This window comes from Saimiri boliviensis, chromosome 16, assembly GCF_048565385.1.
Source record: "Saimiri boliviensis isolate mSaiBol1 chromosome 16, mSaiBol1.pri, whole genome shotgun sequence".
Taxonomy (NCBI): Eukaryota; Metazoa; Chordata; class Mammalia; order Primates; family Cebidae; genus Saimiri; species Saimiri boliviensis.
In genome coordinates this window covers 64,210,710-64,230,285 of record NC_133464.1, presented here as the reverse complement: position 1 = coordinate 64,230,285, position 19,576 = coordinate 64,210,710, and the positions used below count along the sequence as shown (strand labels likewise).

At 45.9% G+C, this 19,576-nt stretch overlaps 1 protein-coding gene across 1 annotated transcript in view; it reads right to left on the bottom strand.

Moving 5' to 3' along the window:
* Nucleotides 1-19,294, bottom strand: part of ERICH6B (glutamate rich 6B) — a 57,609-nt gene extending 38,315 nt beyond the window's left edge. Inside the window, exons 1-5 of the mRNA XM_074387350.1 lie at nucleotides 18,634-19,294; nucleotides 13,202-13,253; nucleotides 9,638-9,804; nucleotides 3,234-3,301; nucleotides 2,566-2,602 (exon numbers count right to left, since the gene is read on the bottom strand). Coding sequence (XP_074243451.1) covers nucleotides 2,566-2,602; nucleotides 3,234-3,301; nucleotides 9,638-9,804; nucleotides 13,202-13,253; nucleotides 18,634-19,294 — 985 coding nt within the window. The remainder of the gene's footprint in view (nucleotides 1-2,565; nucleotides 2,603-3,233; nucleotides 3,302-9,637; nucleotides 9,805-13,201; nucleotides 13,254-18,633) is intronic.
* Nucleotides 19,295-19,576: the final 282 nt, after the last annotated feature.

The following is a 19,576-nucleotide window of genomic DNA, read 5'->3' as shown; positions in this document are numbered from 1 at the left end:
TGTCATCCGGAACCAGGGCCACCTCTAGCATGTCCCCCTTGCATCCCAGCTCCTTATATGTGCAATGGGACAATAAGACACATCTTGAGGGTGGCTCAGAGGGGCTAATGCAGGTGCCAATGAAGGTCAACGCCAGCACATTCCGTTCCCCGGGTGAAGCATGTCTTCCCTGGTCTGGTTAAGAGCAAATCTTAATTGTTCCTTACTCAAGTGCCTCTCCTCTAACATTTTTCTTTTTTATTTAAAAAAAAATTTAGGGACAGGGTCTCTCTCCATAGCCCAGGCTGAATTGCAGTGTTGTGCTCATGGCTCACTGTGACCTGGAATGCCTAGGCTAAAGCGATCCTCCCACCTCAGTCTCCTGAGTAGCTGGGACTACAGGCACACACCACCATGCCTGATTAATTTTTTAAATTTTTTGTAAAGATGAGGTCTTGTTATATTATTGACCAGGCTAGTCTCAAACTCCTGGCCTCAAGTGATTCTCCATTTGTGGCCTCCCAAAGTGCTTGGATTATAGGCATGAGCCACTGCACCCAGCCTCTTGATATTTTTGTTGACAGAACCATCATTCTTGAATTTGGGATAAATGAGCTTTGTGTATTTGACCTGAGGGCATATACATATATACATATACATGTATGTGCGTGTGTGTATTTTCCACGTTATGTGACATAGTTTCTTTGCTTGACCAAACTTTAGTTAGGCTTCCAAATCTTCTCCTAGGCCCATCTGTACACTTCTTATAAAATCCAGTTTTAGCAAGAACCTGCTAAGTTGGCTAACAAGAACCCCTACCCTTGATATCTGATCTCATTCAATATCAAATGAGGTTCTTCATCCTCCATCATCACCTGGGTAATATCTGATCCCTGACCCATCTTCAGCAAGAATCCTATTAGGTTGGTTTATTCAGAATCCCCCATGCCCTGATGTTTCCTCTTAGTAATTTTCTCTCCACTGACCTCTACCCTGCTCCTTGGCTACAAATCCTCACTTGCCCATGCTGTATTTGGACTAGGGTCCAAGCTCTTTCCCCTCCTGCAAAATCTCATTGCTGTGGTCTCTAAACTTGTCACAGTGGCTCTGAAGAAAGTCTACTTATTGTGCTTTAACAAGTGTCAGTGAATAATTTTTTCCTTAACAATAGATGAGGAAAGGGAGAGAAAAGCAGTAAGTGACTAGCCCAGGACCAGCTCTGAGAAATGAGCATGCCAGTGCCACTGACTGATAAGCACACAGGTGACACTCAATCCTATTTTCACCTCCTCCATGCTTCACAGTAATTCCCCACTATCCTAGGCAGATGGCTAAAGAGCTGGGTTGGGCTGGTGGCTGCTGTGGGCGCAAATCTATAAAGTGTTCTAAAATCTAGCTACTCAAACTGTGGTCCATGGATAAGGGAGCTTGTTAGAAAGATGACAGCTGGCCAAGCATGGTGGCTCACGCCTATAATCCCAGCACTTTGGGAAGCTGAGGAGGAAGGATTGCTTGAGCCCAGAAGCTGAGACAAGCCTGGGCAATATGGTGAGACCTGGTCTCTAAAATAATAAAAAAATTAACCAGGCATGGTGGCATGCTCCTGTGGTCTCCGCTACTCAGGACGCTGAGATGGGAGGATCACTTGAACCTGGGAGGTGGAGGCTGCTGTGAGCTGTCCTCATGCCACTGAGCTCCATTCTGGGCAACAGAGCAAGAAACTATCTAAAGAAAAAGGAAAGGTCAGATTTCAAATCTCAGATCTGCTGAATGAGAATCTGCTTTTAAACAAGATTCCAGGTAGCTGTCCCACACATTAAAATTTGAGCATCACAGCTCTAAAATGCCCATGGAAATGGAATAAGATGGAGAAAACTGCTTACCAGTACCCTTCTGGCGGTGTGATGGGGTGGGTGGGATGCATGCTCTTGAGTTCACAGGAGTTCATTTGATAAGCCATGGTGTGGGAGTGGGGGTATAAGCAGCTGTTGTGTGTGTGTAAGACCTGATCTCTTGCCTGCTACTCCATGTTCAAGTAAAACAGATCTTAGTCCTTCAATTGTGTTCTAATGAGGATGTGTCTGGTTAACTTCAGCCTTTTGTTTTGTGGAGTGGTACTCGCAAGTTGGGATTCTGCTGCCCTAAGGATTCTCCTGTTCTTCCCCCTCGTAGGATCCAACCAACCGCCTCTTAATAAACATGTAATAAACCTCCAATTCGCTCACTGCCAAGATGCCATAGGACCCTGAATCTACCTGGGGAGGTGCCGGAATCCCAATGAAGCCCTGCTCCCAGGCCTCTGGGAATCCAGCAACCCACTGAATGCTCTTTAATGTGGTCCCTATCCCAAGCTTTTGAATAGGAAGATGGACTTTCAGTCCTGTCCCTTCAGAAACCTTCTCTGTTTCTTGTGTTAGCCTCCTCCTTGGGGGGGTTCAGGGGCTGTGTGCCCAGCATGCCCCTCAGTCCCCTCTGGGCCCTGGGACACACTGGATTGGAGAGGGTGCCACCTGCCAGAGGCACCCTTCCCCACAGGGCATGCGGCAGAAAGCAGGGACCTGTGGATATATTATGTGAGACGCTCACCATCTTCCTCTTTTTGCTGTACTTTAGTGTCAACATACTCAAAAAAGAACAAGAAAAATTATCAGAAGGATATGGTATGGTGAACTAGTCTGGACCTTTTAATCCCTGAGGGAATCAACTGAAAAAAATCACCTCCTAGGTAGCTGGGAAGCCTTAGGGTGGAGGGCACGTGTTTTGGGATAAGAGGCTTCCTGATCTTCAGCAGTTGGAGGCCTGCAGCACGTGCTCACCAAATGCTGATTTCCCCCCCTTTTTTTTTGGTTCTCATCTTATCTTGCTCACTAGAGTTTAGGTTCTGAGAGGGCAAGATGGGTTTTGTCTACTTTATATCCTGCCTCATATACAGTAAGGATATAGTAAGTGTCATTGTATTAACTAAGTATGGGTAACACTATTATCTTCCCTCCTAATTGCAGGGATAAATATTGTTTCCTCTCCTTTCAAAACGCCACAGTGCTCTACCCTCTGGCTCAGTGTCTTACCTGAGCCTGGTGCCTAGACATTAAATTCCAGAAATAATGCCTTGGTCATTGGCCTCCATTAACCCTCTCCATTCTAAAACGGCCAACAGCATGCTCTGCTTGGCTGGAGGCAGGCTAATTCTGTACCTCTTACCTTCTCCACGATGGATGACTCACTTCTACAGATCATTTAAAATCATCATAAACTTTACCTCTCAAAGCAGGCTTCTTGGTGGTTTCTTGCTCTGTTGTTGATTTTGATTTTAAAGATTTTACTGTTAAAAGGCGGAAGAGAGTGGCCATTAGTGATTGAAACCTCACATTTTCCAATGGGTTCAGACTGGGAGTTTGGGGTCTCAGGTTCTTTCTTGGCACCCAAGGCTGGTCAACAGTGCAGGGGGTGGGTATCTGAGGCTGGCGGGCACATCCAGCACATATAGATGCCCCACTGCACCCCACCCCCTTTGGCCTTGGTAAATCACTCTAGGATTGCAATAAATTAGAGGTCGGAAAATGTAAACTTGTTGTGGCCTTCTCCTCTGGTTACCATAAGGCTAGTTTGGGTCCTCAGGATAGATGGAAGGGCTGAGGCAAGGTGGGAGGAAGGTTTTAGAGGTACCCCTCCTGCGATGGGAACCATAGAGCCAAGTGGCTCCAAGGCCATGTAGACACACAGTGCGTGTGCCTGTCACTGTACTAAGTAGCATGTCTGTTCGTTGCCAAGAGGTGTGTGATGGGGACTGGATGGGAAACATGGGGACTGTCTAGAATAGATCTGCTGAGATTTGCAATGGGAAGCCACTGTGTGTGTATATACATGCATTTAGGACTTTTGTAAGTTCTTGATCATCCTTGTTTTCTGTCTTTGGAACTTTATGATCCCCGTTCGTTTTTGCCTCTTACCCCCTGGTGTTTGTCTTCCTACTCCTAAATACTAAACCCATGTGCACATGTGTGTGCACACACACACGCAGACATGCACACATACATGCTCTACATTCCATTCTTTTTTTTTTTTTTTTTTTTTTTTTTTTTTTTTTTTTTTTTGAGACGGAGTCTTACTCTGTTGCCCAGGCTGGAGTGCAGTAGTGCAATCTCAGCTCACTGCAACCTCCACCTCCCAGTTGCAAGTCATTCTCCCCCTCAGCCTCTCAAGTAGCTGGGACTACAGGTGTGTACCACCACGCCCAGCTAAGTTTTGCACTTTTAGTAGAGATGGGGTTTTGACATGTTGGCCAGGCTGGTCTCGAACTCCTGATTTCAGGTGATCCACCCACCTCGGCCTCTCAAAGTGCCGTAATTATAGGTGTGAGCTACTGTGTCTGGCCCATTCCATTCTTAATAGTGGGGACTAATAGGCCCATGATGAAAAAGCCAAGTAAACTGCTCCATTAGCTTATGGGAGTGTCCTAAATTCAAGATGGACAGGGTACAAAACCAAAACCAAAACTTGTATGTGGCCTGTGGCATTAAGAGGACTTTGAACACTTGCCATCTCAGTGCCTAATAGTTCTTCAGCAAGAGGCTGGCAGTGCTACAGACAAGGAGCTCTCCAATTTCAAGAAAACTCACTGTTCCATGGCATAGTTCTGATTGTAGGGAATAATTTTCTTTCTTAAAATATTTCCCTTGGATTGCATTAGTGTCCTATTCTAGCCCTTCAATCTGGAGTCTAAGACCCAGGTCTTGGTTTTGTGTGGCCGATTGTCAAATATTTAAAGTCAGTTTTTACATCTCAGAGTCATGTGTCTTCCAGACTTAACCTCCTCCTTTGCTTCAGCAGGTCTTTGTATGTCATAGTCTCCAGGACACCAGCCCTTCTTCTGAGCCCCCATCAAGCTGATTCTAGTTCTCAGAGTGTGGTATCCCCTAAACTGAACGTGCCATTCTAGGGATGGCTCCCCAATGCAGAGCAGAGCAGGGTGAAATCCTCTTTACATAACCCTTCAGTTGCATCTGGTTATGTTAACTTTTCCGGCAGTGACATCAGTTATACTATTGACTTACTGAACTTGAGGTTGAAGAAAACATCTAACAGCAAACAGGGCTTCATCACTCTGCACTTCTCCAGCCTGCTGTTACTGGGGGCCTGATAGCAGGATCTAGTGTCAATGACCAATATCTTTTATCCAGCTAATTCTGGTCTGATGTTTCTGCCTGCCAAAATCTTTTAGACTCTAATTATGTTATCCTCATTATTCAACAGCTTCAGGTTATCTACAAGTATAAATATCCCTTCTAAATCTGCATCTAAGCCTATCATAAAAAATGTACTGGACAGAGCCCCATGGCTCTCTGCTGGAAACCAGGTTGCCTCTGATCTATAAAACAGCATCTCGGGGTGCTGTTCAATCAGTTATTACTGATGACGTCATCTTACAGTAGCACCCAGCTAATATATCTATATCTTGTCCAGGAACATCAGGAAGCCTTTGGAAATAAAATGTCTTGCAGAATTTTGCCCTGTGGGGTTTCCACAGTTCCCTGATCTAATAACCTTGTCAAAAAGTGACCTAAAAGCCAGTATTACGTGATTGACTTCTATTGATCTTAGGCTGGTTTCTTGTGGTGATTTTGCTCTCCATATTTGCCTCAGATTGGTCAGACTAATTTCACCAACTTCCCACAATTCCTCAAAGACCAAAAGCAGGATTCTCTCACTATGTACACATTCCGGAGTATATTTTCTCCAGCAGTTACCATTCTCTTTTGATTTCTTTTCACCAATCTTTAGTTCCTGCTCTTTCTTACCTAATTTTGTTGCACTCTTTTCAGTTTGAGGATAATTTTCTTTCAGAACGGTGAAGTCAAAATTAAATAACAATTGCAGAACTTGACTCTTCCCTGAATCGTTCATCAACACGACACTAAACAGCACTAGCCTGTCTTGATCTTTATGGCTCAATTATTTTTTTAAATGGGCCTCTGTCTTTTGTTGCCGCCTGTATGATCACTATCATTATTATTATTATGTTTTGGTAAGAATGTTTATCCCAGGATTGATTCAGCTTTCCTGACACTATTCTTAAAGTTCACAGCCATTTTCCTATATTTATTGTTGAGAACATCCTCATCTTTTTAACCTCTGCATGTGATCTTTCAAAATCTGAGTCCACGGAAGGAAACGCCAGTTTGCATTTTTGAGAGCTTTTGATCCTCTTCTCCATCTGATATGGTTTGGCTGTGTCACCACCCAAATCTCATCTTGAATTGTAGCACACATAATCTCCATGTGTTATAGGAGGGACCCGGTGGGAGATAACTGAATTATGGCGACAGTTTCCCCCACACTGTTCTCGTGGTGGTGAATAAGTCTCACGAGATCTGATGGTTTTATAAGGGGAAGCTTCTTTCCTTTGAGTCTCAGTTCTCTCTCTTGCCTGCTGCCATGTAAGATGTGCCTTTTACCTTCCACCATGATTGTGAGGCCGCCCCAGCCACGTGGAACTGTGAGCCCATTAAACTTCTTTTTCTTTATAAATTACCCAGTCTTGGGTATGTTTTTATCAGCAGTGAGAAAACAGACTAATACACCGTCTGACCTCTGCTTACACCTCTGCGTATCCTCACTCACGTTTCTACACATACAGTGTCTCTGTGCATATTTCTATCTATAGGGCTCCTTTCCTACTATGACTATTTTTTTTATAGCAGGATATACCCTTTTATTACCATGATCTGACCTTGAATCAGATGAGGGTTCAACAACAATTTCACAAGAATTTAATAAATATTCATGGGTGCTTACTGTGTGCCAGGCACTAAGTCTGGAGGATTTCTGTGAGCATGGATACCATGCTCTGTGTTAGAATTTCTGGCTGACTTGGTTTATGATTCTGCTCTGTGCCTGGATAGAGAGACACATGAGGCCATAACTAGTGTTTCTGGTCATCTGGAGTGTCTCCTCATATAGATCATGAAGCATTTCCTGTGCCAGTTGCAACCTGTCCATGTCAGTCCTGCCACCCTCTGGAGTCACAGGTCTCGAGGATCTGGGTATTTTTCCTCCATATTTGGCCAAAGTCCTGTTTGTCAAGAAAGGCTGTGCCAGGTGGAACACCATTTTTGACTCACTGTGGTTGAACAATCCCATAAGAAAATCATGCTTTAGAAGCAGAAGCCTGGAAACCAATTCATCTTTAACAAGAGGTCCTCCGGTTGCTCGTCGTTCATGTACCTGAGCATCCTCTGGGGATCTGGTTAAGAATGCAGATTCCAGGCTGTTTCAGGCAGGGATTCTGATAAGAGCTGGAAAGCCACATCTTCACAAAGTGCCTGGTGACAGGGACCCAGTTTTGGGCCTCCTGGAGCAGCAGTGCCCACACCTGGCCACCTCTTTGCTGGCTCCTGCTGGCCTCAGCTCCATGTGCCTAGCTCTTTGGGTCAGGTTTGCCACGGTCACCTGTGTTTTCCCAAGTAGCTCGGCAACTTCTTCTCTGGGCTGAAAGCTTTGCTTGTCTTCATCTGCCACGCTTGGGAATCCTTAGTAACGTGTACCTCACCTGCAGGAAGGCCGTTTCCGCTCCTGCACGGTTTTCCTGCGTCCCTTTCCTCCACCTCCTCTTGACTTGGTTTTGCACCTCCCTACCTTCCTGGAGTTGCGTGCTTCCTGGTTCCTCTTTGTCACGCTCCTCAGGCACGTGGCCAGCCTGTGTTTCATACCAAGCACGGGAAGGTGGACACTCCTCAGTGCTTCCTGGTTCATCTGGGACTTGCACCAGAGTAGGTGCTTGTTTGGAATGAGAACTGGAGCATTTCAAAGTCTGTTCGCAGGATGGCTTGGCAGAAAGCATGGGGGCTCACAGGACCGGGGCTCCTCTGACCCTAGAAGGCTGCCATTGGAGGTGGATCTTTCTGTGGCTTTCTTGGTCACTGACTGGCTGTCTAGCTCATAAACATACTTATGACATTTCGTGGTTACCCAGAGCCCAGGAGCTGCTAAATCTACCTATTCTTTGTCCCTGTTTGTCACACTTGTGCTGTTCCATTGGCTGGACGCAGTCATATACCTGTGCTCTCCAGAAAGATAGATTGGAAACTATAGTTAGAAGGGGAAAGAAAAACCTCCATAAATTTTTAGGGAATTGTGTTTCAGTCTTTGTGATAATGACCATCCTCCCACCCCAAGTAACTGCAGGAACCTGGGGTGTCACTGAGCCTGGCTTGGAGGCTCCAACACAGCCCATATCTTTGGCTCAGGCCACCAATGTCACAGTATTTGATCAGTGGACGTTTCCTGTGGGTGGTCAGACTTTTACTAAACGCTCAGTAATGTTGGCTTTAAGGAACTCCATATTGGAAAGAGACATAGCTGCAAAACGTGCCCATGCAGAGCAAATACACATGGTACTTCTAACCCCGATGAAACAGACGTAATTAGCTATGTTAATAAAGGCAATGAAGGGCAAATGAAACCATGACTTTGGTGGGCCCCTCTGTGGGGTGGGTCCACGTGGTGTGAACAGGCTCCCGTCCCCTCTGCTGCATACTCCAGCCTTTCCCACTGCCTTTCTCCTCTCCCACATCCTTTCAAGCTTAGCACTGGCACTTGACTGGCAATTACCCAGTAAATGACTTTCGGAATCCTTCTTATGAATATTTAATAAATCCTCAGATTTTCTCAGTGGTCATGCTTGCTGACTTTGAGATGATTGTGGTTCGTGGGGCTCCGTGGGAGCACACATGCTGAAAAAAGTCCCCAGTGAACCGATGTAGCCTGTGAAACACTCCTCGGCACGTGCTGGTGGTGTGTGCCTGTCCTCTGCCTCTCCCTTCCCCCTAATGGGGTTTCTGGCTCCTAATTCCATTTAACCACATTTGTGCTACAAAATTTAGCAGCCATGGAGAGGGGGAGGGAGGGGAGATGATGGGGGAATCTAATTTACTGCTGCCATGACTACAGATGTGAAATAAATCTGTGAATCAGGGATGGGTCAATCCCACTAAAGCTGAATTTAAATCATTAATGATGGCAAGAAATGCTAATCAGTCTGCCACCCCCAGGCTCCCAGAGTGAGGATTTGGGGGCTTAATTGGGTAGAGAATGAAGTTCCTTAATGCAATTTTGCCAGACTCTCTCCTGTGTGTCTTAGCTGTCGGCATGAAGGTTCACTGCATGGATAGTATCGGTGGGTTCTGAATCGGGGCTGGCTTCGACCCCATGCTGAGACTGTCTGAGGTGGGCCCATGTCCCATTTTCCATTTTCCACATGATTATCTGGATATGGCCCGTCACCCCAGGGAGCCAGTGTGTAATCTGGGAATAAAATGGCCTGCGTCCCTGAGGGAAATTGTGCCTGTGCTCGTATAGAACAAGACTAGGAAGACGAATGAAAAACAGGGGAGGAGGCGGAAAGATGGAAGAAGCTATTTGCTTCAGCACTTCGCTGATGCTCTTTCTCTGAGGGGGGTCTGGGATGGGAGGAAGCAGGAAGCAAGGCTCGGAGAGGAGTTAACATCTTATCCAAAACCAGACCTCAGAGGGCAGTGGAAACAGTAGGGTATCATTAGCCTGAGAGACGATACGCGTCACAATATTGGCCATGCACAGAATGCTGCCAGAGCTGTCCTCCCCAGCCCCCAGAGCCGCTGACAGAGCGTGGCTCCCTCACCGGCAGTCCCGTCATAGTGCCAGTCTGTCTGACTGGCCTGGCTCCTCCTGTACAGTGTACGTAGCGACTCAGAAGACGCCGTGGCAGATCCGGAGATGGGAGAAGGAGCAGTAAAAGGCAACGGGACTCGCAGGAAGGTCACCTGAGAGGGGCCAGCGTCTGGGCTCCTGTCGGAGGGGAGAACAGGAAGGTCAACTTCCAGACAAGGGCCAGGTCAAGAATCCCTTCTAAGGCACGCTGGGGGTTGACGTCCAGACCCAGACGGTGGACATCTCGAGGTTTGAAGAGGCCACCTGTGAATCATGAGTAATAGGCCAGTGTGTCGTCACTCTGGGCAGCAGAGCCACACACTGCCACTGCTGCTTCACGACACCATGAGAAGATCTGTGGGTGCCTTCAAAGGCCACCGGGCCAGGTGATCGTAACTGACAGACATTCCAGAAGGTTCTCCTTCCTTCCCGGCACACAACCCTGCTTATTCTAGTGGCTCTCCCTGCCTCACAGTTGTTTTGGGCAGAGTGGAAAAGATACTGAATGAGATGCTGCAGCAGTTTAAAATCAAGCACTGATGTCTGTCACTGCAGTGGGCTCCCCACAAGCACTACCACCATTAAGAAGGCTTTCGAAGGGCCTGGTGGCAGGGCACTGGGTGCGAGGTGCAGGCCCCACTACCTGGCAGCTTAGGATCAAGAGGGGTGACCCTGAGACATCAACCCACTCTATTTTCTTTATCAGGAGTCTCTGGCTTTTAACTAGGGGCAAGAAACTGTAATTCAAATGAATGAGACAGGTCTTTGGGGTGTTTTGGCTCTGGTGTTATTTCATGTCAACTGGTCCAGTTGGCAGTGATGGGCACAAGAAAAATGCCCAACATACAAATAGAAAATGCCCAACATATAAATAGATGGTGGCTATGGTTGATAGAAAAGGTATAGAGTTTGGTGTCAGCTCTTGACGCCTGAGCTTACGTGTTGGCTCTTGCAACACAGCAGAGGTGCTTGGGGTAAGCGACTTGTTTGCTGTTGCTCTTGCAGGGGAAGAAAGATTGGCCTGTCCCCATCTGCACCAGGGAATTCAGTGTAGGGGCAGTGGGTGGGGTAAGGGCAGGAGTCTGGGTAAGGGCTCAGGCAAAGAGGTGGAGGGAGGGAGCAGAAGGCTGCTTGTTCTCACAGCTGGGTGCCCTGGGAAGGCTCCCTTCAGGGTCTGTAGGAGTTACAGGCAGATCTTGTGGGTGCCTCTGAGGGACCAGTAGGGGAGCTTGGGTCTGTGCCAGTCTTGCAGGCTGGGGCAGAGCAGCTGTGTTCTCAGGACACACATCAAGAAGGGGCCCTGGGCAAGTGGCCAGATGTTTGGGTCCTAGGTCAGGTGCCCGAATGGATGAAGAACAGGCAGATGCAAGTGAGTTCTTTAGGCCTGTGTTAACTCTTGCCCTGCTGCAGGCCCCCAAGGCCAGGTGAGGAGTCTCTCCAGGGCCTCAGTTTCTTTATCCTTCTAGCAAGATGATGCCTGTCATATATCACTCACCTGGTACCCACGGGGACCCACAGAGGCGATGCTAGTCCTCGTGAAAGGACTTGGAAAAGTCAAATCTGCCTAACAAACTTAGAGAGTTATCTCAGAATATTAGCCTCTCTGGTCATTTCTACCATGATGTACATTTCCCCACTACCGTTTCTGGGGTTCCTGCCAGGGCTCACCTCCCGGGAAGCAGAGCGGGTTCCTAGGCTGAATGCTAGCTCCATGTTCCATTGCAGTGGAGACGCCACAGGGAGGAGCTGCTGGATCCTGGGTCCTGGGGAGTTGGACCGCTTGAGGCCTGCTTCTGCAGTGCTTTAGCAAGGGGAGGGCCGGGCGTGGGCCTGGAGGACCTTCAGCAAGTGGGGAAGGGGGAGAGGGAGCTGCTCCCAGCCTGGGCTGGCGAATAGCCTTTCTGTTTATAAGGGACGCATGGCACGCTTCCTGTACCTGCTATCCTTCCCCAACTCTTGCCTCTCGCACACGTGCACGTGTGAATGTAACACTTGTTGCTTAAAGGAGTCTGTGGAAGGTTTGGGTCCTCGGCTTTCTTACGTGAAGAATATCCTGGGCCTCTCTAAGAACTTGGAGGCCCAGATCAGGCCCCTGGGGGACCCAAGCCTGGTGTGGACACCAGGAAGCCTCCCCAGGGCCTCTCTGATCCTCACAGCTCTCCATGGGCCCTGGGAGCGCATTGGAAACCCTCCTCAGCTAAAATATACAGAGGATTGGCCAAGTGCGAGTGTTTGGAATAAAGCTGACCGGGAATCCTGACTCTTGTTTCAGGCATGCTAAGCTTTCTGCCCGGTGGTTTGTGGGGTGCAGAACGGAGGGTGACACGGATCTGCGGCACTTACTGAGAGCGTGCTGTGTCCTGGCCACTGTTTAGCCTCCCTCTTAGTAAATACATATATCATTCTCACCCAAACCCCGTGAGACTGGAACTCTTCCTCTCCCCATTTTACAGATGAAGAGACTGAGGTACAAGGAGATTAAGTGGCTGCCCTGTAGATGCTTGGTGGAGGAGCTGTTTCAAACCCAGACGGTCTGGCTCCAAAGGCCCTGTTCTCAATATCTTTAAGGTGGTGACATCACTGTTGGGCCCCTTCCCTGTGTCTGGCCACATTGCTTCACTTGCTTTGAGTGTCAGCGCTCGGGGTGAACAGGGGTCTTTGGAAAGCCACTCCCTGTCTGCGCATCGCCTGCAGTAGAGTTAGCTGTCAGAGGCCTTGCAGCGCCCCTGGAGGTGTGCAGTGGGGAATAGAGTGGCCAGTGCAGAGCTGAAGTGGGGGCTGCCTCACCAGCTGAAGTGGCAGGCCCGTGTGGGAGCCCTGTGCCCACAAGTTGTAACTTATGGGTTCCCTACATGGCAAAACTGGGATTTCGTTCCTACTTCTTGCCATAACCCAACTGGCCCTCTGCTTTTTTTTTAGATCTAGTTTTAACCCACTTCACCAGTGGAGAAAAATCATCCTTTGGGGGCAAATTGTAGGGTATAAGACACAAAGCCAAGGACAAGGCTGGTGTGCCCCTGCGGTGGCTTTCCAGAGCTGGGCACGTAGCAGGCCCAGCATATTCCACAGAGGCTCACTTATTCCACAGAGACTCCGTCCACCATCTTAGCGTGTGCCAAGTCCTGCCACAGGATTTTAATGAGTTTTCACTGAATGAGAATTCAGACCTTGGAAATATGCCTGAGCTTATTCTCTTCCTGGACAGACTGCACCATCCCTTAGGGGAAATCATTCATCTGCTCTCCTGAGAGGCCTGCTAGGGAGCCCTCTGCAGTCTCTCCTGGTTGAGACCTTTCCCCAGACTCAGAAGATCTCTGCCTCTTTCATCTCTAGTGGTTCTGAGTACCCAGGACTCTGATCTTAGGACCCACCCCACTCAGTGACTGAGCGGCAGACGCAGGCAGGGTTGTAACTTCTGGGAGCCCCCACTAAACTCCTTCCTCCCCTACTCCATGCTGTGCCCTGCCTTGGGTTCTCCAAGGGCTCCTGAAACTCTGGAGTTTCCATCTGATTTATCCCAAAAGAAAACGATTACCTTGTATCACGAAGAAACATGGTGTGTGATGAATAACTTGCCTTGGGTTCTACTGAAAGAAAGAACAACAAAAAAAAAATTGGCAAAAAAGCATCTTTCTATTTAAAAATGTGTTGTTAAGTACGTGACACTAGGGTTGGGGTGGAGAGGGCCCCAGTCATAGAAATTTTCTATTTTTACTTTAGTACTGTCTCTTAATGGTTTCCTTTAAAAATTACTAGGTTGAAATTTTGTAAAATTAGAACTCAAGCAGATACTTTTCAGGCAATCATGGATTTTGGAAATTCGAGTTTGCTTTGCTTGTCTCTATGGTTATCCGGAAGTCGCCTCTGTCCCGGGATGAAGGGCGTCTGTACAGCAGAGGTGACTGAGGTGCAGGGATATAATGTATTTTAAGAATTATTTTTAATTTTAAAGGACCTGCTTGTGTCACGTAATCACCTGATTGTTTGCCTTGAATGATATGGCATCAAGAATTTCTTGTACACTTGGGATAAAATACGCCACCAATTCTAATAATACGAAGTGGCAATGGAGAAACGGAAGCAATGGAGAAACGAGAACCAGAACATTTAAATTGGGAAGGGAAAGGTGAACACTTGCACTTATCCATAGCTTACCCATGCAACAAAACACCATTGAGGAATATCCCTTGCCTATTAAAATGATCTCTGTAAAAATTAAGCAGCATGGGCAAATGGCGAAGTTAGAATACTAGGTTACAAACGTAAAATACTAACTTGTATAGAGAGCATGTTTAAAAAAGTAAAAACCAAACCACACAACAAGGGCCATCACTATCAAAAATGCAAACAATGCCAGCAGAAAGACAGAATACCGATCACTTACGTGCGCATTAGCTTCACTTACATGTGAATGTTTGCAGGTTGGGGGACATCTTTCTACTTTTTACTTTTCAACTTTTCCATTTTTTTAAAGAAAGGAACAAGAAGAGATTTTTTTTTTTGATGGCACTTTTCTAAAATTAAAATAGGTACACAACTTATGAAAAAGCAGAAACAAAGCGTGAAAGGAGGAGAGGAGGAAAGGAAGAGAAGCTACTGGAAGGGAAGAGAAAGTCTGGGAGCCTGTCCTGGCCCTTCTAATGCTTTTCTGTGACTTCGGAGTAGTCACATACTCTATCTCTAGCTCCAAGTTGCTTATCTGTGAAATGGGCATGGAGAGAATGGTTGGGACAATTAAAGGAGATAGAGATTGTGAAATAGACAATATGCACCCTTTGCCATTGGACTATGCTCCTTAAGGGTAATTGGGACAAGACGCGTGTAGAAAATGATTCTGTTTGTTGGGAGCACAGTGGAGGCAGAAGCAACCGGCTCTGGGGCTCAGCATCCCCCAACCCACCAGTGGCTGACTCAAGGTCACCAGTGGCTGACTCTATGTCTCATCTCTGCCTTGTTAGCATCTCTTGCACCTGTCTTCTGAAATTTCCAGAATTGCTAGGTTCCCTGTTGAAAATGGTAGTTGGGACACCAACTCTCAACTGGAAACGGCAACTGAATGACAGCATTTAGGTCAGACGGCATTCCGAGCTGCTGAGGAGGAACTAGTGGGGTAAAGAAAATAAAATCCAATGCATTATGTGCATCAAAAGATTAGGCAAGGCTGAGCGCTGTGGCTCATGCCTGTAATCCCAGCACTTTGGGAGGTCAAGGTGGGCAGATCATGAGGTTGGGAGTTCGAGACCAGCATGGCCAAGAGACCAGCCCGGCCAACATGGTGAAACTCCATCTCTACTAAAAATACAAAAATTAGCCAGGCATGGTGGCAGGTGCCTATAATCGCAGCTACTCAGGAGGCTGAGGCAGGAGAATCGGTTGAACCTGGGAGGTGGAGGTTGCAGTGAGCTGAGATTGTGCCACTGCACTCCAGCATGGGTGACAGACTGAGAGAGCAAGACTCTGCCTAAAAAAAAAAAAAAAAAAAAAAAAAGGCAAAAACATGATGAATCAATGTACTGGGACATATCTACAGCCATAGGGCAGAATTATTATTAGGAATGTCTTAAAAAAAATACTAAAAGGAGGTCTCATTATCGGGTGGTTTCACTCTACAGTAGGTTCTATTGCAGCAGGAGAGCAATGTAGCCTGTAGGCCCTTCTAGCACCTTTCTTGTTGTAAGATTAGAAGAGTATTTTATACCTTACAGTTGTATGGTCCAGGGGAACTTTCAAAGCAGTTTCAGATATGTTGCAACCCATTGTGAGAAAGGTGTTTTGAAACATGGGAAAACTGAGACCTAGACATCCCCAAATCTAGGCCCCACCACGTGCTGGGTTTTTTGAGTTGGACACCACAGCACTCACACTCATGTTATACGTCCAAAATCTGAACTCCCATAGCAGGCCAGTCAGATGCAACTAACTAATTATTCACTGACAATTGATGCCGTATTTATATTCAAGTTGCTCACCTAATTTTACTGGATTTCCCCATAAACTCTGGGGAGAATCAACCCTTTACGGAAGAGAGGTGGGTGGGGGTTGTTAGTCTGATGTAACCAGATTTGTCCAGAGCTATGGGAGTCCCTGAAGTTGACTGGCCTGTAGGGTGGCTGAATGGAGGGTACAGATCCCTCCCATAGCCTGGTTCATTGCATTTTTGTCTTTTGGTTATGTCCGTTTCACAAAGCAGGTAATGTGGCCAGGGGTGTGTGTGGCCAGGCACAAGTCAATGGCAAGGGAATAATAATACATCATGTAATATAATGATACTTATAATGGCTAACACTTCGTTAGGCCTTAAATGCTATGTGCTTGGCATATCGCTTAATCGTTTACCTAATTTAACCTTTAATTTTCCTACATATCCTATGAGGTAGATCTCGTGCTGTTCCTATTTACAATAAAGACAACTAAGACATGGAGAGGTTAAGTCACTTGCCCAAGCTCATGCAGCTAGTGAGAGGGAGAGAGCTGGCGTTCAAACGGAGGTAGTCAAGCTCCTGAGAGAAAGGAAAATGTGCTCTTGTGACAGACTCCCATCTGCTGTTAAGTAGACAAAGAAATGGCACTCAGGCACCCGCTTCCCTGTCTGCTCCTGTGGCAGACATGACTAGTTGATCATAGCACTCTTTGCTGCTGAGCCCAGACAAGGCCTCAGATTTCTTCTCAATGTAGTTTTTCACTACCAACCTCTAGTAGTTAATGCATCAGCATGAGAGATAAGCCCATTTGTCATATCTAGGGCTCATTTTATAGATGCCAATTAACGGATAAACTTTAAATAAATGCGTGTGTACCTATGTATGTATGGGTGTGACTGGCTTTAGGAAGTGAATATATGATCACTTGATTCAATTTACATGTACTGAGCATCTGCTATAGGTCAGGAAGGCACTCTTGCTACTCACTGAGGTTCAATACAGGGGTAAACAAAGTTATATCTTAAGGGTATTAGCAGAATATTATACATAAAAATATTGATATATTTTTAGAAACATTAAGAAATTTTTTCTTAACCTGTTTTGTACAATCTGACTTGAAATCCTAGAATTTCATAGACCAAGATATTCTTCCATGAGTTTTGAAAGGCATTGATTTCAGCATCTCCCTAGTGTTTCTTCAGTGCCTCTCCAATTTTTGTTAGCAAGACATTTATTTTCAAAGTGTTTGCTTTATACACAGTTCCATTCCCTTGACAGCATTGTATTTATCCTACTCTGGTGGGTACTATATTTACAAAGATCCAGCACATAGAGGGGACATGTTAAGAATGCTTGATTCATACTGTGCAAGAGAAAAAGCCCCGAATGCTATTTTTCAGTATTAGAATTACATTTGATACTCGAACAGCAGGGATATTAGGATTCCAAGAGGGAGCTTAATGGTAGAGGCACACAGAAAAGAGAGTTTCCCAGCAATCGCGGAATCATCTCTTCAATGCAACAACTAAATTTCCAGGAGAGGAGTAGGAATCAAGGATGGTACATCTGATTTGATGAAGAGGGACGTAAAGGTAAAATGCCTGAGTGGTTGCAGAGAATACCCAGCTTTTAGGATGTAGGTTGTGTGTAATCAGATTTTTAGGAATTTAAAAATGCAGACTGTGTAGGATACTTGCAGTTGGTAGCAGAACTGGATCCAGGAAAATAGTCTAGTTCTACTTAAAAGCCAACATGAAGATGATGTGGGTGACCTGAACCTTTACCTTTCTGTGCTAGTTGAAAATGGCGGTGCTGTCGTGACAACAAGAGAGGACACCACAGGGCCATATGAGCGAATGCATGAGTCACTGCTAGCAAACAGCACAAGGAGGCTGCTGCCGAATCGTAAAACCCAACATGAGGAAGTGCTGCCAGTTGCTGGAACAGTGTTGGAAAAACATTAGCCCTTGGATGAGAAAAATCACTCCAAAGTCAAATACTTAACCACAGACTGAAATGATTCCTTTAAGGGGGCAGAGTGGGTATCCTGAGGTGCATATCAGTGTCTGTTGACCTAGCAACAGAATGTAGGCATGGATTCCAGGAAGTAGAGATCTCTGATAAAACAGTTCACCGAATGGCATTTTAAAAAAGTAACAAGAAATTGGAAGTAATAAATGGTCAATGCTAAGAGATGGATGAAAAATATTATAGCTTCTCAATACAACGCAATGTAATGAAGTCATTAAAAATTTTTTTGAAAGCTTAACATTAAACATGTACAGTATTAAATGATATATCAGTATACATGTTTAATTATAATCATATAAATATATAAGTATATCTTTGAAAGCAGGCTACAGACATATAAAGCATGATCCTTTTATAAAAGGGATGTGTGTGTATGTGTATCTATATGTGTATATGAATATATGCATGTGTGTGTATATATATATATAAAATATACATCTGGGGAAGACATCAAAAGTGTAGAAAGTGATTATCATCTCTGATAGTCAAGTGGTGGTGATTTTTGCTTTCTTCTTTTTGCTTATATATAGTTTCTTTCTTTCTTCTCTCTTTTTTTTTAATAGATGAGCATTCTGTCACCCAGGCTACTCAAAATCCTGGGCTCAAGTGATCCTCCCATCCCAGCCTCCTCGGTAGCTGGGACCACAGGCATGCGCCACCACACCTGACTCAATTTTAAAATTTTTTATAGAGACGAGGTGTTGGCATGTTGCCCAGGCTGGTCTCAAACTTCTGGCTTCACGCTATCCTCCTGCCTTGGCCTCCCAAACTGCTGGAATTGCAGGTGTGAGCCACTATGCCTGGCCTACTTATATATAGTTTCTAAAACATCTGCAATGAACATGTATTACTTACGTAACATGAAAAAGGAAAGATACAAACAATAACCCTTATTACAAACAGGTGCTTTATGTTTCTGAAGCCCTCCTGCCTGCTTTGCTGGTGCAGTGCTTTAGGGCAAGGCTATTGTATTACAGTTGTGAGCAGAACTTGGTCAGTAAATGCATCTTCCTACCTGACAGCACCATGTTTAGGGTTGCCAATTTTCGCTCTGGATCTTTCTCAGGTTTGTGCTTTTTTCCTGGGCATCGTAGTAAACTAGAGCTACCATCCTTTGGGAGGCCCTCCTCCAGATACTCATCCCCTTCCAGATACTCTTTCTCATCCAGACCCTCTTTCCCATTCAGATACTTTTCCTCCCAGAGATGCTCTCCCTCCTCCAGATATTTACCTTCTTTCAGGTACTTTTTATACAAAATTTCTTTTCCATTCAGATTCTCTTTTTCCTCTAGAGCCTCTTTCTCCTCCAGATTCTCTTCCTTCTCCAGAACCTCTTCCTTCTCCAGAGCCTCTTCCTCTTCTGGATACTCTTCTTTCCCCAGATAGTCTTTCTCCTCCAGATCCTGTTCCTCCTCCAGATAGTCTTCCTTCCCCAGATACTCTTCTTCCTTCCCCAAATAATCTTCCTCCTCAAGATCCTCTTCCTCCTCCAGATCCTCTTCATCCTCCAGAGACTCTCCCTCTGTAGAAAATGAAGATTCATCCTGTAGACTTTCCTCATCTAGTTCTACTTCAGTATCCTCGTTTTCTGAAGATAAAGTCTGTGTGGAACACTGGGGAGATAGGGGAGGGCGAGGAGGTGATGCTCCTGGTGACTGACTGTTTTCAGCAGACATGCTGGGGAAATCGTAGGCAGTGAACTCCTTCCACAGGAGCCAATGTCACTTCATCATCCTGTATCCAGGAAAAGAATAAAATCCTATTAGCCAGTAATAGCAATTGCATATTGATTTAAACCCATTTTTGTTCACTTATTCAGTAGTCTTTGGAGAGCTCTCAAGTATGCAGACCAGTACATAGTGACCAGTGAAAAAGGCACAAGAAGAGGAAATGGAGGCTTACCCTCAACACGCTGGGTGGGGAGACCACACCTGAAGGCCAGGCCTTCAGAATTGCTT